The 23,919-nt window shown below is 40.8% G+C and overlaps 1 protein-coding gene across 4 annotated transcripts in view; it reads left to right on the forward strand.

The window, feature by feature from the left end:
- ASH1L (ASH1 like histone lysine methyltransferase) overlaps positions 1-23,919 on the forward strand; it is a 57,431-nt gene that overhangs the window by 20,715 nt on the left and 12,797 nt on the right. For all 4 annotated transcript variants that reach the window (XM_035567240.2, XM_035567243.2, XM_035567242.2 and 1 more), the window contains exons 4-12: positions 4,734-4,835; positions 9,161-9,902; positions 10,960-11,139; positions 17,066-17,160; positions 19,723-19,796; positions 21,350-21,395; positions 21,601-21,709; positions 22,090-22,296; positions 23,309-23,455. In XM_035567240.2, coding sequence (XP_035423133.1) covers positions 4,734-4,835; positions 9,161-9,902; positions 10,960-11,139; positions 17,066-17,160; positions 19,723-19,796; positions 21,350-21,395; positions 21,601-21,709; positions 22,090-22,296; positions 23,309-23,455 — 1,702 coding nt within the window. The remainder of the gene's footprint in view (positions 1-4,733; positions 4,836-9,160; positions 9,903-10,959; positions 11,140-17,065; positions 17,161-19,722; positions 19,797-21,349; positions 21,396-21,600; positions 21,710-22,089; positions 22,297-23,308; positions 23,456-23,919) is intronic.

Raw genomic sequence — 23,919 nt, forward strand, 5'->3', positions numbered from 1 at the left:
GGCAGTTTTTCTGCGTTGAATTTCGGTATTCCTAGTGCTTTTGCTCTTGAGAATTTCTACTATTAAAGTTCTGCATATCTTTTGGTACAGACTTCTGGGACTGTGTAAGTACCTCTTCCCACCAGATCTGTCTTGCTTTGTTACAACAGTATATAAAGCTTTGCTAGGGATGCTTTCTCATGAAAAGTTTTTTGTTTGTTTGTTTGTTTGTTTTCCCTTACAATTTTAACTATCTAAAATTTCTCAAGGCTGTCGATACTGTAAAAGTCTTTTTTCTGCTTATTTTGAAGTTTGGTTGATTTGGTTTTAGTTCTGCGCTTTAGTTCTTGGTTGATTTGGTTTTAGACTAGCTATTAGTACTACTATTGCGAAGGACTTCTCCAGTAAAGAAAACGTTTCATATTTCTTTTATGACTCCATTTTAGGTATTTCGATAATTTTTACTGCAGTGTAGCTTTGAATCCCTGACTTGAGGCCTCTAGCAGTACCTCCAAAGAGTTGCTAAATGATTCTGGGAATGCCTAAGACCAAACTTCGTAATGACTGCTTTATTAATAGCTGGGAAACTCATCTTATATAGCCTCAAACAAAAGCGAAACGGAACTAGCTGAGACTGTATACGCAGAAAACTGCAATGACAGTATCAAAAGATTGCTGTTCAAGGGAAGGACCTGGTCTCTGAAGCTGTGAACTTCGTCATTTACATGATAGTAAGAACAGAGTATGTAATACAAAGTTTAGGACTGGAACAAACTATATTATACCTCGGTTTCCCTACTGGCCTCATGTTGTCATTTCATGCTGTACTTTATTATTACAGATGTTGGTGGGAGTAATTTTCGCATTTTACCCACTTTTGTCTTAATTGCCATGGAGGTTTTAGTGAGAGTACATAACAAACATAATAAGCAGAAGACAAAAGTGTGGCTTGTGCTTTTACTTGCTTGCTTCTGTTGCATAAAAGAAGCCTGATAGTTTCTCCTCCCTTGCTCTGATCCTGGTAAATTTAAGTCATTTACCCAAAACCACTTGTGACTAATACTTCACAGACGAAGAGCTAAGGAAACAGCTAACTGTCAATAAGGAATACTAACTCCGCGCATTCCTTACTTTCATCTTCCTCCTTTTCTTGTAACGCTCCCATTCTGATGCCTCCTGCCACCTCCGTGCTCTCACTACAGTACCTTGCATGGATGGAGGTTTTATTTTGCCTTTGGCTTTGGCTTTTTTGGTTGGTTGGTTTGCTTCATTATTTTAGGGGCAGTTGGAAGTGGCTGGGTTCTTTTACAAGTTGTCCATTCACCCAAGAAGCATAACTTTTGATGATATATTTAAATAGTGTGTATCTAAACAGTTTTTGTGTGTGTTTTTTTTTGAAAACGTGTTTGTTTTATGGTCCAGTATGAGGAGAGTAAAGTACATTGCGTACGATGTAGTTAGAAAAACATAAAATTTTAGGTTTTCGTACTTCGTGTTATTAAAACTACTTGTGGGGAGGGTGTCAGGAGAAAGAGATAAAACTGTAAGATTGCTTCTCCTGCTGCAATAGAAAGACAAATTCAGAGTGCTAGATCACTGAAGGGTTAAATTTGTCTCCGAGGATTGAAGCATTAGTTGTGGTAGCTTGTGCAGTTCAGGGAATTTCCTGAGGAATTCCATTACAGTGAATGATCTGACTTGGGTTTTTATGAGGAACAGCCTAATTAAAGGAAAAAGCAGAGATGCTTTAAGCTGAAACCTGCTAGTGAAGGCTCTGAATCACTCTCCCTCTTAGAGTGTTTAATTGGTTCATCAGATGCAATGTATCACTTCCAGTGCGTGTATTTCCCGCAATTGCAACCAGCTGTTTTATTGTGAGGCCAGCCTTCAGCTCAGTATTCATCTCATTCACAAGGAGCTCCTAGTGCCCCGCATCACGTATGTGCAGTACATCAGAGAACTTAAGACTGCATCTAGAAAAAAGCTGCGTGTTAAGGGCCTCTATTTTTGCTTAGATCGATGTCAAGTAGCATAGTTGTTTGTTTTTTTTTCTCTCTGCTGCTGAATTGTGATTCTGAAGCTATTACCGTGAAAGACTTAGATATTTTTGTGTACTTCACAAAATAGCATAGATGGAGAAAAAAAATGAAGTGCAGCAAAGATTTTTTTATTTATTAAGCCAGATGCAGTTAAGGTGCATGGTGGGGGGAACACTGAATCAGAGCTGTTAAAAAGAAAAGTCCAAGACCAGCATTGGGCAATGCTTCCTAAAATTGACCTGTATGATCCGTAGGGGACATTCATGATAGTTTATTTCAGAAATACCCACCTGAAAAATACCCTTCCTTTCCACAGATTTTTGAACCGACAGATGCTGTGATTTCAGCTGATGCTAGACGGTCTGTGATCGCTTGTATCAGAGTTGTAATCAAAATGCGAATGTTTTGGGGAAGGGATGCTAGCGAGTGTTGGTATCTCACAGGGGATGGAGTTTAGAGAGATGTTTACATGCTAGAGATGTGTTGTTTAAAACTGGCAGTTCACGCTCCGACACGAAGGCCCCTAGGCTGTAACTTTTTGTCTTTAAATGGTGAAATAGGCGGTAGCTCTGGTGTTGCTGCCCGTGGCAGCGTCCTCGCCTGCTGCCTTGGCTCTGGTGAGAGCAGCTGGGAGCGCGTCCCAAAAAGGGTATGGAAGCACAGCGGGTGACGGGCTCAGTCTCGTGTCCACGAGGCAAAACTGCTTTGCGTTATACACGAGCAGCGTTAACAGCGCCTGCTCCGATCAGGGGTCCCACAAAAAAAGCACGGATTTATTCTTAAACCGTGAAGCGAGGATGTTGAGAAGCAAGTATCGCGGGCTCCTTCGTTGCGTCGTGTTCCCTTCCTGGCATGCTTTTGTTAGCCGGCTGCCAAAGTCAAACGGGGGAGCGCGGCCTGGGGGCCGTGTGGAGGAGCAGGGCTGCGGTGGGCACCATGACCCGCTCAGCCGGGGCTCGCAGCAGTGCTTAAGCGTGTGCAGCTCTGCACCACGAGTTGTTCGCGATGATCGCCTGTCGCAGGCCGGCCTCGGTGGGCTGCTCACAATTCCTGGAAGGAAAGGGAAAATCAAAACAAGCCGTTCCGCGGGGAGCCATTCCAACGCGAGGGCAGGCCTGGGGCCCGCAGGCCGAGGGGCAGCCCGCGCGGCCGAGGGAAGCCCGCTTCTTCAAGCGAGGCCTCTTGGCGTTTTAGCCACCACCGGGCCGGTGCCGGTACCTGATTCCCATCCAAGTACCGGGGCCGAGGCGCGGCTCGGGGCCGGGCCGCGGGCAGCGGCGCCCCCTGCTGCCGCTGGGCCGGGCTGGGCCGCGCCGCCTCGGGCCTGCACCGAGCTGCCCGGGGAGAGGCCTCAGGGGGCGAGAGCGAGCGGCCCCCCGGGGCCCTCTCACTTTTCTTCCGTCCTAGGACAGCTGTATAACCTCCTCCTGCTTAGAGCAAGCAGTCTTCTCCTTCCTTTTTTTTTTTTCCCTCTTTTTCTGATTTTTTTTCTGCTTTTTCTTTTTTCTCTCTGCTTCACCTCCTTCCCTCTCTGCTTTGCCTCTTCTCCCTCTTTTCTCCTTAACCCCCTTATTTTCCTGAGGTCCCAGGACATCTGTTTTAATCTGTGCAGCATGAAATCACTTCTCTTACAGTTCTTTACTAGAAAAACTGATTCTGGAATAAGGAAACAATCGTTCTTTCTAAGATTAAGCAACTGCATGTAGTCTCCCTGCAGAGTCCCAGTACACCTTTCTTTCTGCCTGCATGTTGTAGAAACAGACTGTAAAGAAGCCACCTCAGGAGCCCTCAGCACCATCTCTACGTCAGGATGCCATGCAGGAAAACCTGAAAATCTTCACAGGAAGATTTTTGGTTTGCAGCTCAGGACAGTGTCCAGCAGCCTTACAATCGTGCCCTTGCTGAGAAGGATTCCTGAGAAATTAAATCTGATTCTTCTGCCTTGTCAAGAAGTTAGAATAATTGGAACAGTGGTATTGTTTACTTCCTCTCTCAATGGAACATTTCTTAGTTGTTACACCACAAGCTAATAATACCCATCATAAAAGTTCCGGACTCCTCAGTACCAGAAATACATGGACATACTGCAGTGAGCCCAGTGAAAAGCCAAAGGCGGCTGAGGGATTGGAAATTCCGTCATAGAGAGGCTGAGAGAGCTGGGATTGTTCAGCCTGTAGCAGAAAATACTCAAGGGAGATCTATCCATGCTGCCCATACCTGATGGCAGGGGTTAAAGAAAATGGAGCCAAACTCGGTGCTGCCTAGTGACAGGACAAGGGGCAGTGGGCACAAACTCAAATATAGGAAATGATGTTCATACAGAAGAAAAAAATGTGCCTTTATAAGGGTGATTGAAGTCTGGCTCAGGTTGCCTAGGAAGGTTGCGGAGTCTCCATCCCTGGACATGTTGGTTGTTTTTTCCTTTTTTTTTTTTTTTTTGCTTTTTACGTAAAAGCTGATACTCAGATACCAAGTGGTTCTTCCATATGGCTTGTTTATTGTCCTTTCTATGCCTTTGGTCTATAAGAAATTCTGTCGTGATGGTTCAGTTCCATCCTTCTGCAGGTACGTGCATCATAGCAAGCGTTCTTAAAGCTAAAAAAGAGTAATACATTAGTTTGAATATTTAGCATCTACAGTGTGTTTTATTGTCACTGCCAGACTGAAGTGAGGTGTCTTTTTTTGTGCTTTTGTCTTCCCCGATCTGCTTTTCAGGCACTCTGCCAACACAGGACAAACCTTCCCAGAGGCAGTCAGAGAGCACAAATTGCAGCCCTTCCAGAAAGAGATCAACATCTGAGAGCACATCTTCTACAGGCAAGTAATATTTGCTGATCTTATTTTGAGGACCACTGCAATACTAAGACCTATACTGCTACAGGCAGCTAAGACAACATTGTTATGAGAATTTCACAGCAGCAGTATTTTCATGGAGATGCTGAGTTTTTCCACTTAGAGTTTAGGATACAAGTGCTTCAGGTTGGACTGTAGAATAGGGGAAACTGAGCTCTTACATATGGAAGCAGCAGCATAGCTATGGTGGAATGGAGTTTGGTTCCTCACCACGTTAAATTAGTCTTCATGAAGCTTGAGTCTTTAATTGCTATTAAGACCTGTGACACTACAGTTAATCAATAAATTAGATGAATAAATTCCTCTGTGGGGAAGAGCTTGACTTCTGGGCTGTTCGGAAGGCAGATAACTGGGGTAGATAATTATTAGGATCAAGAAGGGATGTGCTGATGTGTTGGCTTTGTCGTATGTGAGAAGCCTGCTAAGGTGATGGAGGATGACAAGCAGCTCGTCCATCCTAGTCAACCCCAATTGTATAGTTGTGAATGAGCCTAGGCAGGTCAAAAATCACAACAGGAGAGAGTCTGAAGTACCGAAAGGGCTGGGAACTCCTCATCAGTTCTATCAAACAAGAACTTCTGCACAAATGTATTGTGAAGTTGAGCAAATGTATGCCGGCAAGATGTCAATGGAGTTGGCGTTGTCAGCCATGGGGTGACATGCTACACAGGTTGCTGCTTGAAGTCCAAATTCGTTCACTTGACAAAGAAGGGAAAGTCTATATTTGTGTACAAATTTGCTAATTTGGGGAAGTATGGCTTAAAAATAAGCTCAGCAAAGACAGGTGATAAAAACATGTAGATAATATAAACACTGAGAACCTCAGCAGAGGCTTAAGATTTGAAGGGAGATAAAGATAGCATAGCGTAGAAAGAGGAACAAGGAGAGGGATGAGTCAGAAATCTAATAAACAGAAGCCAATATACTAATGCAAAAAAGGTTGGAAAATAAATAGGATTAGATAGAAATGTTTGAAGGCTAGTTAAAAGATTGAGTAACCGGCACAATGAACACCTTCATTGGAGTAGGTAGTTCATGGTAGAACATGGGTAGTTCATTGCAAAGGTATTCACACTGAATAATGTAACTTTTGTAGAAAGGCTAGGCAAGGAAGAAAGTGAAGGGCTTTTCACCTCCTCGTGTCCCAAATAGAAGGGAGGTTTTAGAGCCGCAGAAGATAACTCGAGTGATACTTAGTGGTAGGAAAGCTTGTGGGCACTATCATAACAATCTGCCACAGCCCGTTGGGACAAGAAGATGAAGCAAGAAAGGCATATTTGGCACAATCTGCAGCATCTTTCAAACAGCAGTAAGAAACTGGTGTGACGTTCATTAGGAAGGGAATCCAGCAAGATAAAAACTTATGAGCAAAGCATGGAGGACAGTTTTTTTTTTTTCAACCGTAAAACAGGAAAAGCAATGGGAAGAGAGACTCCTAGATTTGATTGTGATCATTAGGGGGGAACAGACTGAAAATGTCAATGTGAAATACAATATGAATGAAAGACGCACAAAAAAAATATCCTTAGGAAGCAGTTGGATAGCAAACAGTAAAATAAAAACTGGATTTCATGAAGGAAGATATCAGTGAGTTCAGATCTTGTAGGTATGATTTCTTAGAAGGCAAGTTTAACGGAAAAGAGTGCTAAAGGTAGGCTCGCACCACTAAAAAGTGTCATTCGGGACACGAACTGGAGATGATGGATGAGAAGAAGCATGTGAAAAGAGTAGCTTGGCAGAATCATGACCTTTTAGTCATCTCAAACACAAGCACAGAAGCATGTAGAAAGTTAAAAGTTCCTGGTTTGAAATGTAGGACAGTTTACTAAAGTTAATTATAAAAGAACAGCACAAACGTGTGAGGACAAAAGTCGGAAAAACCGAGAACTATAATGAGATAAAACTAACAAGGGACATGAAGGTGGAAGAACCCATCCTGTGAGTACGTGTTAACTAGAAGAAATGCAGGGAATAGCATTGTTCTTGATGTTTAGCAAAGGGGGAAGGCTTTCCTCAAGTGATGCTAAGAATCACAGTGTGTCTGAAGTACATGTAATACAGTGCATTTTTTGCTCCAGTTCTCATTAGAAAGGGCATTAACAAGTAGGCATCGAGTTCCCTTCTAGTCTGGTTTCTTGTTATTCTTGTGCTAGATAAACTGCTACTTAAGCTGGCAGGTTTTAAGATGAAGAATGCATTTCTGTGTTAGCTGCTGTTTTATAACAGCACACCTTTCTCTTGCTCGTGCACCGTACTGTTCTTAAAATTGCAAGTTGACAGTTCATGTTGTGGAAGAGCAATACTTGTCCTCTCCTTGATTTTTCAGTCTAATTGTGTCTTTGACATACAGTCAGCGTTTTGCTGTCTGTTGCTGCTTTCTATTCACAGGTAACTTTCTTTTAAAGAAAAGGTCTTCCGTTTCAGTGGGCTGGGTGACAGACAAACGCGCACGTTTGTGTGAGTGGAAAAGTTGTGGGTCATTGCACAGTAGCGTATGTAGTGTATGTTTACAGAGTATCCAGCAATTTGCAGTTTTGGAGCCATATTTCGTGTAGTCCTTAAATGATAGATTGGGGAGCACTGCAGAAAAGGTAAATTGTATCAACGTATAAATTACTTCAGTAATATCACAGGAATTTGCTGGATTAATAGGACAGCCGCTAAGTCAGAGTGTGCCCAGTTGTCTGTTAACAGCATGAAGTGACTTGTAGTGTAGTCAGCAGTCGTTCTGCAAGGCACTTACGGGATTTGAGCCCTTTTTTTGTAGGGAGGCAAGACTCGTGCAGTCACACTGGGAGCGAATGCGTACGTGTTGCTCTGTTGGATTTTCACAGCTACAGAACTGTTGAATCCTTTGACCAAATTGTCAGAGGGAAGGAGATCTGAAAATGTTCATTTCCTGTGTATTCCCAGGAAGCTGTCAGCCATGTAGTAAAAAGAGACCCTGTTTGCAGTCCCACTGCCACTGAGTGTAAGCTTACCTGCTGCTGGACACAAAAAATCCTTAACTCTGACCGATTTTATATGGAATCCCAGTTGCAGAAAAAGCTTGTTAGAATTCAGACATTCTTAGACAGTGAAGTTGATTGCAGATTTGTAGTAAACATCCTTAGGATATGTACTTACAGAACTATGTATTACAATTTTTATATGTAAAGAATGTGGCAAAACTGCTATTTCCTCCTCCCTTTAAACAAACATTGTCACAGATGCTTTCTTCAGCATACGCTAAAGAAAATATTCTACAGTGAAGAAGTGTTCTCTTTCTCTGACTTGTTAAATTTCTTTTACTTGCTCAATTAAAAGGAGCAACAGCAAACTGTAAGGCTGTGTATAGTCAGGTGTTAAAAGTTCAGGCATTTCTTGTGCAGGAGAGCACAGGAATAAAACTGAGTCACGGGTTTTTCAGCTTCAAAGACATTGAAGTGATGCTGGTAAAGACCAGACTTCATTACCTTTTTATGCAGATCTGGCTGCATGTAGGATTTCAGTGCATTTGTCATAGAAAGCTGCTTTGCAGCCAAGCAAGCGTGCATGACCAGTGCTTGCAGCTGTTTTGGGGTTTGTGGTTCAGTTGTCTGATCCTTTTGGATCAGTTTCCAAACAGAACCGCTAGTTCAAGGACAGCCACTAGACCTGCTGTCCAAACGCATTGTGTCATGCCGTTCGGTTATCACGGGCGGTGCAGCTGCTTATGGAGCTCACTGTGCTAAACAGATGGTGTTTCTGCAAGAAACTTTCAGCTCCCTCCCAAAGTGTATTTAAAGACCATAAGAAAGCAGGGTAATTTGTCTTCATTATTTCATCTAAAATTGAAAGCTGAAAGTGTAAATCCTTCCCTTGCTTTCAGAATTATTCAGGCTGCTAGGTTTTTCAAGTGGTTGTAGTTGTGCTTACAGCAGTGCCCATGCAAGCATGTTGCTGTTTCTTTTTTGAATCCTGCAGGAAGAAGGTTATTCATAGGAGGATTTTTAGAAGTTGACCTGCTGATTCTTCTTCCTTTAAATCATCTTGACTCTGGGAACAGTGTTTTCATTTTCACTTGCAAATTTGTTACTTTGGAAAATTGATGAGGATCACATTTTCCCAAAGTAACAGACTTGGACTAGAAAATACTTACTGTAAATTGTGTTGTATCTTTGACAGCTAATGCTTGATGTCTCTATTGCCAGAAGATACAGACCCTTTTACAGAAATATTTTGTCGTCTTCCCTTTAGCAGTTACATTAGTACATGCTTTTCAATCTCCAGCTGAAGTTCCAGTATATTTATATTTGTTTGTGTTTCAGTGATTGGAGTACCTACGCGGGGGACAAGGCTGGCAACTGCTGTTGATGATTCAGTGGACAGCTTACTGCAGCGCATGGCACAACATGAAGGCCAAGCTACTTTGGACAAAACCATAGAAGCAGTCATTGCAAATGTATCTGTTCCACCATCAGCCAGTCCTGCTCGAAACCACAACAGGGAGAGGAGCCTAGGAAAACAGGACAGCCTTGTAGCTCCAGCAATTCCAAGCAGCTCCTGCAGTGATAGTATCTCTCTTCTGTCAGACAGATTACCAAACAGCTATTCCCCACATCATCTGAAGAGAAGTGTGGTTGAAGCCATGCAGCGACAAGCTAGGAAAATGTGCAATTATAACAAGATCTTGGCAACAAAAAAAAATCTTGACCACGTCAATAAAATTCTGAAAGCCAAAAAGCTGCAAAGGCAGTCACGGACGGGGAATAATTTTGTGAAGCGCAGGCCAGGTAGGCCCCGGAAATACCCAATGCAGGCTGTTGTCTCAATGCAAGCTTTCCAGGCAGCTCGACTGGTCAGTCAGGAGTTAGACAAAAGGGAAGAAAGCAGCAGTCCTTTACACCTTGGACCTGATACCATCACAGACGTAATTGAAGCTGTAGTGCAAAGTGTGAACTTGAATACAGATCACCGAAAAGGCTGGAAGAGAAAGAGGTGGCTTGCAGAGGAACAGGCCAGGAAACGACAAAAGCCTCTACCAGAAGAAGAACAGGAGAGCACTAAGAGGTAATTCTCTTACAATTATGTACCTCCATTATATGTTGGCACTTACAACATTTCAGACCATCAAAGGATCCTACTCGTACTCGTTACATTTGGTTTCACAAAGGAGTTTGTCAGTTTTAAGAAAGCTTAGGGTCTTTCTAAGCTACCAAACATCACACCCCAAAATGGACTGGAATTGCAGGTAATCTAAAACTTGTTTTTGTGCTTGTGTCTCAAGTGAAACATGTTTTCTGATTATCTCAATGAAGAATACATTTAATGTGTTGGTAACAAGTTTACTAATGAGGCACTTTAGCAAAGATCATCATGTGCTGAATAGCGAACTGTAGGAGCTACATGCTCCATGGGAACCTTAAGTGTGTGACTTTCATGCATGATAAGCAAATATTTACAAGCGACACAATGTCAGGTGAGATCAACTGATATACAGCAAATAAAGAGTAAAACCAAAGCTGCAAATGGGAGTTACGGTATGCACCTGTCTTAGGAGTGCAATCACTGGCTGGTAAAGGAACCCACTAGAAGTCTGATTTAATCTTCACGTGCTTATCCCCAAAGTCATCAGTATAAACAGATCAAGCTCTTTCAGAAGCCTTCCTTCCTGTGTTTTCAGAACAATTCGGAAAAATAATCACCCATTTGTGTTTCAGAAATTAATACTAGAATATAGACATTTAGAACTGCACAATTTTGCTGGAACTGTGTGTTCAAAGGATATATTGTATGGCTCTCCTGAAAGCTAAGAAAAGGTTTACCACGTACTATTTTTAGAGTACAAAAGCAGATAGCATAAGCCACCTTCTAAATTACTCCACTAAGGCTCCAACCGGTAAATATTAGGAGTAATAACGTTACTCTAAAAAGATCCTCCATTTTTTATGATTAACTACCACTTGATCATGATCATTGTGTTACATTTTTAAATAGCTGAGGCACCTAGTAATTCAGAAACCTGGGCTTTTTATTTTGCAGCTGACCATAAAAAGGAATAATGGCATGTGGTAAGATAATGTTTATGGTAAGAAATACTTAAGATAATCTTTACTTTTCCTTCCAGTTTTTCTGAGACAGCAGCTGAACCACCCAGTCCACATGATGCCCTTGGGAAACCGCAGGAACCTGAAAACACTGAACAGCCTTTGCCTTCTCTTGCCCAGCGTGAGAAAAAAGCCCCTCGGCCCCCAAAGAAGAAGTACCAGAAGGCAGGGCTCTACTCTGATGTGTACAAAACAACAGAGTAAGTAATACCAGGGGAAAGTTGCTGTCTGATATTCCATTGGAAACTGTCTCCTTTCAGCTAGAGCCATAAAGAGCTGCTACTAGTAAGTAGCTGAAATAAAACCATCAACTTAATTCAAGCCCGTGAAAAATAACACACATGATAATTATCAGAATCTGACCCAGTGAAGATTTAAAATATAGCCCCGGTCAGAAAGCAGCCTCCAGCAATCTGAAAGTGTTTCTGAGTATCGACCTTGAAGAAGGTAAGACAGCTTCTTTCTACAATCTTAATGATCATGGCAGTAAAATTGCTGGCAGAGCTTGAGGTGTTCAGGTACCGAGTACAGCGTCTACATAAAAGGGGCCATTACTTTTCTATTTTTATTGACTGAATGGTGTTGAGTGGCCATCTTTGGTATGAAAGAATTTCAGGAACGCACCCTGTTCATTTCACAGCTAAGTGAAGTTCATCTCCTTCGCTTTGTATGAGCTGTTTAGTGTAAAAATCGAGCACTTCATTGGTGTACGTTAGAAGGTGGGCATCTCCCATTTCTGATAACCAGCTCGCTTCTGCTTCTCTTTGTAGTTACATAAGATTTCTGCAGCCATTTGAACAATTGTGTTGAAAGTCAGGAATTTGCACTTCTCTTATAATATGATGTGTCAGATTAAGAAGAGGGAAATTGTTCACCTTCTGACTCATCCTACTTTGTAGACCACTTAAGGTTACACAGCCTGCTGGGAGGCTGCTAGCGTAGTTTTATCTGCTGTTCTGGTCACTGTCCTTTGTACTGTAGAGTGAGGGCATCAATAAGGGATCAAGACTCTAAGGAAGAAACAAAGATCTAGGTCTGATCAAAGTGCATCTGTTCCTAACAGTTAGAAAGCATGCTCTTTTGCAGCTGTGCTAAAATTTATAGTATTTGGATGTTCTGTCACTGGTATACACAGTCATGCAACACTCCAGTATTGCTTCTTAAAAACGAGGTGTGTTGCTTTAGGATGGGACCTGAGAGAATCTTTTACAATAAAACGTCAGTGACATTGTCAGTCCTAGTCAGCCCCCAGGGAGGACCCCTACTTCATAGTCAGTAAGCAGACGTCATTTGAAAAACTGCATGAATGCAAGAAATGAAAGTTGAGGTTTGTGAGTGAAGATGGAATCGAGGTCACTGCCATGGAGAAGGCCAGCACAAAGCTGACCTCTGCTTGCAATCCTCCCTCTCCCATCACATCTCATGTTGCATTTCCATGGAAGCTTGAAGAGCTCTGATTTGGTCTTCACGTTGCCTCTTGCTCCACATAGCGAGTCCTTCCCTTGCACTAGTAACGATGTTTGTGATGAGCTGCTTAAGACTATTGAGGAAGCTTTTCCCGGTCAAGTAAGTAAATGCAGCCTACACAATCTGAGCTACCTTTCTTGATAGTTTTTTGAACACTAATACTGAAACAAGGTACGGAGATGCATAGTTGGGCAAGGACAGAACTGTGGCCATCTTGTTCTAGGTGTCCTTTCTTACACCAAGGTGCTGTGCAAAAGGCTGATCCCAGCATTTCATTTGTCCTGGCACTGGCTCTCTTCTTTCTTGTACTAAGTTGGTTCAGCAAACTAAGTTGGCAGTGTAGTAGTCACTTTTTTATAATTAATTTTCTGTTAATTAAACTCGCTGTTCCAGTTCTGTTGCAGTCAGAGGTGTGCCAGTGCAAGAGGACATCAGAAGTTTGTGTTATTATCCTGATAATTTGTATAACTTGCAGCTGTGTGAGTATGAAAATGTGATCTTAGTTGAAAACAGAAATGCAGCTCTGTAATTGTACGGCACCCTCTAGTGATGATACAGTTAAGTGTCATCATTGTTTCAAAAACAGCTTCTGCATTCTCTACTTGATATTGTACTCATCATTTGTCTCTGTTTCTCTTTGTAATGTGCAATTGGAGACATTTCACTGTAAAGGCCATTTTCCTACCCTACTGCATCTTTCTCAAATTATCCTAAGTGTCCTTAGAACAGATAAAGTAGTGTAAGTTTTACTGACGTTTATTGTTACAGTTTACAGCCTCTCTCTAGATCAGTTACATCCAACTGCTAAAACAACAGCACAGAAAATATTTGCCATTTCATCGCTAGTTTTACTGTGCTGTTTTAAGAGAGAACTGTGCATTAGTTTCTCTGCTGCCACTTGAATTGTACAATATGCCTAACCAGAATTTCACTCCAGCTGACCTTGATGTAGAGATTTTATTAAAACGCAGTGAAGAAAGCTCAAACTTTGTAATTCCTTGCAAATGAGCTAAGAAGGAAAGGAGCGATATCTGAAGTTAGCCTCAGTTCTACCTCGATTTCCAAAAGTAATTTTGTAGACAGTATTAGCTGTTAGGTCCACGTGAATTTTCCAGAATCCTCAACTCCCACTGGAAGAATTACACAGATCTTTCGCTGAAGAGAAGTTCAGTGTGTGGTTGCACAAGACTGCAGGTTTGAGAACAAAGGAAGATTGTGTACTGGAGTCACTATCTGTTTACCCAGTAGTAGCTTTCCTAGAGGAGTACAAAGTCTACTTCACCGGAGAAATTAAATAATTAAAAGTAAATTAGTATTTAACAAAAATATGGTTATCTTTAGGGAAATATCTGGCAAGGTTTTTCATATTGTCTATGATTTTTATCAGCAATAAGAAATTCTGAGTTCTCGTTCCAGGAGTGTTGTCTGCACAGTTGTGCTGGGATCAGAACTGAATTGCATCTCACCTGGCGTACGCAGACGCTGCAGTTTAGTACGGGCTGGAATGTGAGGTTTCCACCCATTTGCTCCTGTCAGGGCCTCCCTTTTGCTGATACTTGTGGAGCTGCAGGGTGAATCACAGTAGCTAACAGAATGCTTTAGAAGCAAAGTTGTAGAAAAAGCCTGCAGAGACCGAGAGTCCGCGTTGCCAGAGCCGTCTGTGGTGAGGAGGCAGGCCAAGGTGGAGCGGGGGAGTTGATGTGCAGGTCAGGATCAGGCCCTGTGACAATGACCAGCGTCGGATGCAGTCCAGGGATCGCCAGAGAGGTGCAGGCTGCAGCCATGGAGGCAGCACAGGGCTCAGCCCACATAAGCAGCCCTTCTGGCTGGGCTGGAGGTGGGTGGCATGCAGCACAGGCCTGGCAGGGACCGGGTGCCCAGGGCTTGAGCGTAAACAAATCTCCTGGGGCCGTGGGCACAGGACCTGGGGGAAGCGAAGCTCCTGGCGAGGCTGCTCAGGGTGACAAGGGGCTGGTGGTGGCACTCGGCCACCCGCTGGAAGCTTCTGCGAGGGCGTCGGCATGCCTCAGCAAAGGGGAATGGAGGGGTCTGTCCACCAAACAGAACCTGTATTGCCATCCCAGAAACCCCAACCCGAAAGAAGAGCTTGTTACCTTCCTAGCGGGGCTGCATGGGCCTGCTAATACGGACCTTTTCTTGATGTTGTGGAGAGGCCTCTTTTAATCCAAGTGACTTTTTTTTTTTTGCGTGGTATTGATGTTTATAAAGCTGTGTGTCTGTCCTTGATTACTTTAGCATACTCTCCTTTTTTATTGAATACTTATTTCATTTTAACTTCTCACCCCTTCCTTCTGACATCGCAGAAGTATTGGTGACGTTGGTTCAGCTCATTGATTTGTCATGACAATTCTTAAGTGCCTCTAACAATACTTCATCACTGTGTTCAGGAGAAAAATAAAATAGGTGCTTTCCCATTGTTCTTTGTGACAATGCCTAAAGAGCTTTGTGTTACAGTGTTTTTAGCTAGTTGCTTTTGCTGCATCCTTCTCCTGTTGGTTTCCTCCTTACAGTTTAGTTACCACTGAGTAGGTGGGTGTTAAAGGGTGCGTGTTTGGCTGGAATTAAGTCGTACCTTTCTATGGAATGGTTTTCCTTTCTTTATTTTTTTGCCTTTAGTTTAAGGACTTGCTTGCCTCTTGAGAATGGAGGTTCACACTTTGCCTTTTCAAAATGCTTCTCCTTTTCCTCTGGATAAGAACTTGCCTTCCAGGTCTTGTAAGTAGTTACTGCAGAGTAACTTTCTTTGCAAGTCTTAGCGATTCAGTGCAGCACGACTTGACAGAAGACCTGGCTTCTTTTTTTATCCTCTCTAGGTTAACTCTTTTTCCTGGTGGGTGAAGGAGCTGTCTGTTTGCCAAAGCAAATTAAACAAATGCCTGCCATTAGTAAACAGAGGGTCATAATTAATATTAAAAGCAGTAACCTTTATTATTTGAGAGAATGCTGCTGCTTTTTATTAGGATAGCTCGACAAAGTATACTTCAGTTTGCAATTGCTGTATTTATGTAGAGAGCAAGCAGTAGCTTTGTGCTGGTGATACGTTCTGGAACATGAAACGCCGGACTGGAAATAGGTGATCTGTGTTTTAACCTTCCTCCTGCCCTATGCTGTGACCTGGAGCAGGCTAACCTCTCCTCCTGGTGGTGGAATACCTATGTGCCTTAAAAAATGAAGATAATAGCTTTCAGATGTGTTGTGCTCAGATAGTCCCATTTCATTTTAATAATACACTGTAGTGAGCTGCCAAAACAGTCTTTCAGAGAAGACAGCAAGTTGTCTTTCATTTCAGATCTTCGAATCAAGGTGCAGTGGCTTTCTGAAATGCATCCTTTGAATACAAAATGTAGGGATTGTTTGGCTAGAGAGAGAAACTCGACTGAGTTCAAGTGTATGACGTTATATCAGAAGTCAAACTAATTTACTGTAAAAATCTTCTGATCTTAAAATCTGTCTCATTACCGTGTGTATGTATCTGCCTGTATATGTGTGTTAGGTTAAACACAAGCGTATTGTAGTAACCAGAGCCCTAACACACAATGCTATTAAAAGGAGAGTACTTTAATGAAGAGTATAGGCAGCATCTAATTCAGAGCCCTCATTTCAGCAGTATGCCTTAATTTCTCTTCCACTATCTAAAATTTAGTTAACTTGTTATACTTTGAGAATATTAGAAATCCAGAAGGGATTACAGGAGTGTGCAGACCACATATTACTGCCATCCATCAGTTCTGTTTTTACCTTGAATAATGGTTTTCCACTGTTGATCTCTGTATCTCAAAATTTGTTTTTAACTTGAGTTTTCTATTCACTGGTTAAACAATACCATATTTTTTTCATGTCAGCTTTCAGTTGTATGTCCAATTATTAAACATGAATCCCTTAAAAAGCTTAGTAAACTTTAATAGGCTTTAATAACATTTTTATCTTCGGTATATTTAACATTTAGATGTCTCTTCTGAACGTTGCAGAGCTACGGTACTAAATACAACCACATCAGTTTTTTCTTTCCATGCTTTCTTTGTCAGTAGCCAAAAGGAGGTGTTTAGAAAAGACAGGGTACTGAGCTAGGTGGTTTGACATCTGCCTGATCCATACAACCATTTTTAATTCATGTTCCTGGTTTTTTTTTCCTTCTGTATAGGGGCTATCTTGTTGCTTTTTTAACTCTGGTTTCTGTTCTTTTCCTGCTTTTAATGATAAACAGCCTACTAAAGGAATAGAACCTGAACATTTCCTCTCAGCAAAGTAAGAAAGCAGGCACTATATATGTATAACATGTCAAATACCTAAGCAAACAACATTGGATAAGATTTGTTAAGTTTGTTTTATTCTTGTAATCTTAGTTATTACTCATCTGTTGCATACTACAAATTTAAAGTTGATGGTGTCCCATTAGGTGTTGCCTAAATAGAAATTGTGGGGAAAAAATCAAATCATCAGTTCTGAAGTAAATACAATAAGTCAGTTTGGCAAGCAACCTGGAAATTAATTTTTTTGGCCATTCCTATTATTATCCTCTTGCTCGATGTTCTAGACATTCATGCCTTAATAAAACAGAAAATACGTTTTTTTAGCAAATGTCAGAAATGTGCCTCATTCTGATTTTTTGTTGCTGTTGCTTTCATCTGTTGTCCACAGTCCGAAGAGCCGCCTCATACAGTTAAAGAAAGAAAAGCTGGAGTACACTCCTGGAGAGCACGAGCATGGACTGTTTCCAGCCCCTATTCATGTTGGTGGGTAATTCACAGGTTTTAATTGTTGGGAAACAAATATCACTCTTAGGTGACATTGAAGTACTCTGCTTGAACTTCATAGTCTTTCTGTCTCTCTCCCTTTCTTCTTTTTTATTTTACGGCATTGTCAGGTTACTCATATCTTTCAGCATATGAACTTTGTCAGAGGTCATACTCATCCTTCTGTGTTTTTCAGTGCACAAGTTTGACTCCAGGCTTCTTTGTTGCTGTTTGACCTTTGCTCTCATTTTTTATTTATCGTAAGAAAGTAGCAGTCTAGTTCTAAGCACGCTTTAACTGCTGTAATGCTTTAGCTTAAATGCAGTACAATAGCCTCCTTTTCAAACTAACATTACAGTAGTATAGCCAGAGATGATGATTACTGTTTCTTAAATCTCAAATGCTAAGCAAGCAATAAATTCCCCCATAGGATAGAAATGAGAAGTAGGATATAAATGAGGCCTGGGTCTTGTCTTTGCCCTCTGCATAAGGAAACCATGACCTATGGGTAGCATGAGGACTTAGAACTTGTGTCCCGTGATGGCATTGACAAGTCCAGTCCATTTGGCTGAACTGCTTGGGGACGATGGTTGTGAACTCTCAGACTGAAGTTTTTGCAGCTCGTGTCATTTCCCAGTACAAAACAAAATCGATTTATTATTTTTAAGGAAATTTTTTCATCCCCTAAAATGCTGCGATTTTTCACTTCAAGTACTGTCACGCAAAGGGATTTGGGAAATTTTACATTGTTCAGAAGGAGTATTTGTCCCATCAAATACAAATGTTTAACTGGTTTGTCATCTTAAATTGAGCCTTTGTGCTCCATGCACAACTTTCCCAGAGAGGCAATACCAGCTGAAGAGTTTGAAAGATCTGTTTGAATCAATAAGCGTAAACATTTAAGAAGCAGTTTTCAGAACTGAAGGTGTTAACTTAAATTGACAAGAACATGACCTTTCTCAATTCATTTTTGAATTAGGTCATATAACTCTGCTGCGCGACTGAACCATCTGTTGGGATGCTCAGGTTCAGTTTGCAGTGATCCTGTTCTCTTCATAAGGCTGTGACCTCAAGTTTGTTTGTAGTAGCAGACACAAACAAGCTTCTGCAATAAAGATAAGGCTGTTTTAATTGCTCTGTATTGGGTAGCCGGAGAGTAGTTTAACTGCAGAGCAGAGTTACAAGGTTTAGGACTGTGCCAGATAACTGTACTAGTGCCTACTTGATGAGGGCTGGAAGGACATTCCACATACTGCAGGCACGGTGCCAGGGCACTTGAAAGAGCCTTTTGTTTCGCCTGGTGAGGTCATAGAAGTGAAAGCAAATTCCCGGCAGATTTAGCTCTTTCCTGGAACCTGCTATGGATGAATAAAGCATTGAAAATAAAAAGTAATTTAGGAGTACATTGTAAGGAAAACAGCACAATTTTAATTTCCAGTTGTGAGGGTATGCATGTGAATTTACACAAAATCACAGACTATTGCTGGAGGAACGTAAAGGCATTTATTACCATTTAGAAAACCTGGGAAAATCTGACATGAGACTGACACCTCATCTTTAGTCACCCTTCTCGCTACAGTTTTGTGACAATTTTCCAACAACATGCCAAGAGAACGTTTTAATCTTAGCTAGAAGTAGCCTAGCACTTGTGTCAAGCCTCAGGTCTTAATATTAACAAAGCATTTATTAAGTCAGTTTCCTTCCTTTAGGAAAGGATTGGGGTGACGGTAAGTTTTGGAATAAAGACAAAATCTACAGTGAAAGCGGTGTCTCCTGTCTAGAAAGTTTCAAATATTGCTGAAAATATCCTGAAGTCATTCTGAAACAATTAGGAATGTCTTTGTCAAGTCTGAATTAGTTTGGTGAAGGTTGTAGGAAAAGGTTTGGAAACTTTTCAAAACTCAAAATCTGTTTCCTTTAAGTACACTACTGTGATTTACCACCTTGTATGAATCACATATGCAGAATTTTTGTATATGTGCTTGATCTCTGTGCTAAATCATTTTAGTATGTACACAGTTGAGGAGAAAGCATCTCCTTTGTTTGGGATTGCTGCAAGGAGTTACCAGTGTCTGCTGTATGACACAGAGCCGTCTTCAGTTTTGTCAATTATTTGCTGTTCTGTAACTCGCATTCAGTTAACCCCTTCTGGACAAACACCTGCAGGGTTCCTGGCAGGGCTCTTCAGACTTTAACTGTAACTGTTAAAGTTTAATGACACCCTTAAAGTTCAGTCATCGAAGCAGAATGCAGCTCCCCTCTGTCACCTAACTCAGCAAGCCCATCTCGTTTCTGAGACAGTAGCTTACGTGGTGTCTATACAGCTTTAAACCTCAGTGCAAAACCAGAGTAGAATGCAAAGGCTAGCAAGATGGAATGCTCTTTCCTGTGCTCGTCACTAATAAATAAAATGTTCTCAGAAGATTCTGCTATTCTGCCTTTTTGACTTTCAGACATGGAGAGGCCCTATCAGAATTCTGGCAGTGTGCCTAGAGCAGTCCTTTTGCCCCTTGGGGTTATGTGAATATGAGTGTGTACAACTTATAAACCTTTTTGTTTCAGGGAAGTATCTCAGACAAAAGAGAATTGACTTCCAGCTGCCTTACGACATCCTCTGGCAGTGGAAACACAATCAGGTACAAGATAAAAAGTTACTCGTTGCCAAGATTATGATTGGAAGTCTTGGAAAAAAAATAGCAGAATTCTTGCATGAAAGCTATGTTTATATATTTATGTATTAATGAATATTCTTATTGCTACCACTGGGTGAGGAAAAAAGGATTTGCATATGTATTAAATGTGAAGAGTTTCCATTATTCTATCTCTTACAAAATAGCAATCCTATAGGTTTCTGCCAAAAAAAGTCATTAGTTTTGCTGCAGACTTTTATTTTGGTAGTGTGCCTGCTTTCTGCAATGATCTTGTTTTAGACACGCCTCAGGAGAATTCAGATGTACTGCCAACAGCACAGAGAAATTTCAGGCCTTATTTTTCTTGGATCACTCCCAGCAGAGTGGAATTTATTTTTCACTTGCAAGCTGAAATTTTCGTACTGAGGAAAGAAGAGAAAGTGTTTAACAGTCACATTCTTTTTAAAGAGCTTTAAATATGTGCAAAACTAAAAATAGGATTTATTTTTTTTTTCCCTGAGAAGTTTCCACCAAGTGATTTAACACAGGATTTAATGCTGGAAGGTAAATCTGTCCCCAGCTGTACAGCAAGAAGGCGCTCTGAGACATGTAGCTTAAGCATGTGAATGAGCAAGACAAATTCCCAGGTGGTTGTGGCTCCAGCTACCTTTTGAAATACCACCAAAATGTAATCTTAAAGTAATGATAGCTCTTGACATTTCAGCTGAGGACAGTTTCTTGCCATGTACTGAGGATTGCCTACATCTGCCTGACTTATCTGTTCAATATTGCATAAATAATGGATACATATGATCTATTTCCTTGACATTTTCCATAGCTACCTAGAATATTGAAAACCATTACAGAATAGTCTTGTTTGTACAACATTTGTATAGTTCGTACAATGCCTGTCTGCCGTGTATGTTACTGATGGAAGGCTATTAGTGCAGTACATGGGTTATATATGTAGTAATTTGAAATTATTCCTTAAAGTTTGTCTGAAAGAATTTCCCTTTTCCCTCCAGTCATCTGCATCTGCAGAGGACGCTTTTCTAATTAGAAGATGAATCTTCATTTCTCTTGGTTGTTACCTGTAGTCACAGTTTTGATTACCACCTTAATTTTACTTTTTCACTTTTTTTTAAATGTTGGCATGTGATAATTCCACCAAAGACGCTTTCTCCAAAGTAGTTTTAAATAATTATTATTCTTTTAAATATTGAAAAAAAACAGCATTGCTCAGAATAATCCCAAAATAGTTGGTCCTCATGATAACATCTTGTTCTGTTCAGATGTTACGGAGGGAATAAAGCAGTATGTTAGAAAAACTGCTTAGCTACTTCATTAAGCATAACTTCTACTTGATTGGGTACTTCTTTGACCTCTTTCTAAATGTAATCTGGGCCTAAAGAAGAGAATGCAGATATATTTCATAGAATCAAATTATCTAGTAATGATTACAAAACCTTTACATATTAACAGGACATAATTTCCCTGATTCTTTTGATTAACAGATGCGGTTATGCAATGTATTAAAATTTTCTTTCTCTTTCTTTTAGTTGTATAAAAAGCCAGATGTCCCGCTTTATAAAAAAATCCGTTCTAGTAAGTAAAATCTTATTGTTACTAAAATGTACAACTGGAATTTTCATAACACTCCTCCTTTCTTTTGTGCTCTTCATCCTAACAAAGACACTTCCAACTTCTATTTTTGCTTTACGTAAGTGGATTGAAAAATTTCTAGATAGTTACATTTTTCACCTGGCAAGAATTTCCTCCCTCTCCTTTTCTTTTCCCCTCCCCTCTATAGATGTCTATGTGGATGTCAAACCTCTTTCTGGCTATGAGGCCACTACCTGCAATTGTAAGAAACCAGATGATGGCAACGGAAAGGGCTGTGTGGAAGACTGTCTTAACAGGTTAGAAACAGGTTGACTGACTATAAGAGAATTTCAACATACGTATTATTTCACATAAACTAATAATATTTTAAGAAAAGAGTTGTGCTGAATGCAAACCTGTTTAAAAAAAATGGTTTTGTTAAAGAGCAAACGTAACATTCTACTGCAGGTATTCCTCTACCTTTTCTTCAGAGGAATATCCCAATAAAAGCTACATTTTGCTCTTTAAATATCAGTGAGAGCCGGGGTGTGAATTTTTGTGTGAATTATGCCTCAAAAACAAGAAGCATTTTAATTATTCATTAACTTTTACTTAACAGAGGAAGGTTTTTTGCATGTGTGATAGTTTAAAGAGTATTCTATTTGTCTTCCTTCAGCTTCTTTGTTCTTTATTTTAGGATGATCTTTGCGGAGTGTTCACCAAACACGTGCCCTTGTGGTGAACAGTGTTGTAACCAGCGGATACAGAGGCACGAATGGGTGCAGTGCCTGGAAAGGTTCCGGGCTGAGGAGAAAGGATGGGGTATTCGTACCAAAGAACCCCTGAAAGCGGGACAGTTTATCATTGAATATCTGGGAGAAGTTGTTAGTGAGCAAGAATTCAGGTAGAAATATTTATTTGCTATTTTAGCATGTAAGGCTCAATAAATGACTTTAGCATCCATTGTAATTGTTGGGAAATCCTAAGACAGAAATGAATGGGAGAATAAGGGAAAGAAAAAAGAATGCTTTTCTGGTCACTGCCACCAGAAGGAAGGCTTAGAATTCAGCTTTCTTGATCAACCAGCTTTTTCTCAGTCAAATAGAGGAGTGATTAGTGTATGGAATGCAACATCTGCTCTGTAAATGCCAAATGCCACAAGTGAATGTGAATTTGATATCATGAGTACTGTGCAGAATTTGAATTGTGAAAAATAGAATCGAGGGGGCAGAATGGGGCAGAAAAAGAAATGAACTTTCGCAGATAGGTATGAAGACAAAAGAACAAGTGGGAGCACTAATACCTAATGGAAGAAACAAATTGCAAGTCTTGTTAACTACATAACATCAGAGGATAATTTAGTTTGGCGAGACACATGTGCTTGTCTTAGAGCTCCGTCAGAAGGCAAATCCGATCTCCTCATACAGAGATAACTGTTGACACAACTGACTCTCTTGTCACTGTTGCTCTCTTGCTAAAAAGAAGTAGCTGTAATCCATGGATGTAACTGCAGAAATTGTGTCCAACCCCAGATAATGAAAGGGAGGAGCTGATTGTTGTACACATGCATACATATACACGTCGAAGAATGTATACTTGCATTTTCTCTTCCATACACAGGTTATCAACATGAAATGTATACAAATAATCTGCAGAACCCAAAAGGGAGCATTCCAGAAGAGCAAATTTCTAAATTCTAATCCAAGCTCTGTCAGTGGCCTTGACTTATAAAAATAGGTATTATAATGGTTTTCCTCCATCTCTAGGTGTACGATTCTATAAAGTATAAAAATTACAATTGTTTTTTCTTCAAAACCCTCTCTCAGAATTCTTGAATGTGCTATTCCTATGTTACTCCGTGTATGCTTTGCAGCAAGAAGGAGAATCACAAATAACTTTCCTGTGTTGCTTCATAGGAACCGGATGATTGAACAGTACCATAATCACAGTGATCATTACTGCCTGAATTTAGACAGTGGAATGGTGATAGATAGTTATCGTATGGGCAATGAGGCTCGTTTTATCAACCACAGCTGTAATCCTAACTGTGAGATGCAGAAATGGTAAGAAAAATATATTCTGTTTACTGAGAGACTGGTATGGCAGTGGCTAAAATATAGATAACCAGATCATCTAAGAGAATCTGATCTAAAAATAGGGGGATCGAGCTGAACCGTGTAAAAAATATTTACTATCATGCTCGCATTGCAGAAGAGAAGTATTGTTTTCAAGTGGACATTTTGGAGACAGGATCTAAGTTTTCTGGCAAGGCAAATCCAACATTTTTGTTTGTCATGCTGTTAACCTGCTACAAATTTTGAAGACTAGGTAATGCCATAAAACAATCGCTGTGTGTATTCTTTCCTTCTGCTGTTGTGGGTTAATCCCGGTAGGCAGCTAAGCACCACACAGCTGCTCAGTTCCCCTGCACACCCCTGGTGCGAAGAGTAAAAAGAAGGGAAGAGTAAAAGCAAGAAAGCTTGTGGGTAGATATAAAATTGTTTAGTAACTAAAAAAGAAGTGGAAG

Source organism: Cygnus atratus, chromosome 28 (genome assembly GCF_013377495.2).
Source record: "Cygnus atratus isolate AKBS03 ecotype Queensland, Australia chromosome 28, CAtr_DNAZoo_HiC_assembly, whole genome shotgun sequence".
NCBI classification, from domain to species: domain Eukaryota; kingdom Metazoa; phylum Chordata; class Aves; order Anseriformes; family Anatidae; genus Cygnus; species Cygnus atratus.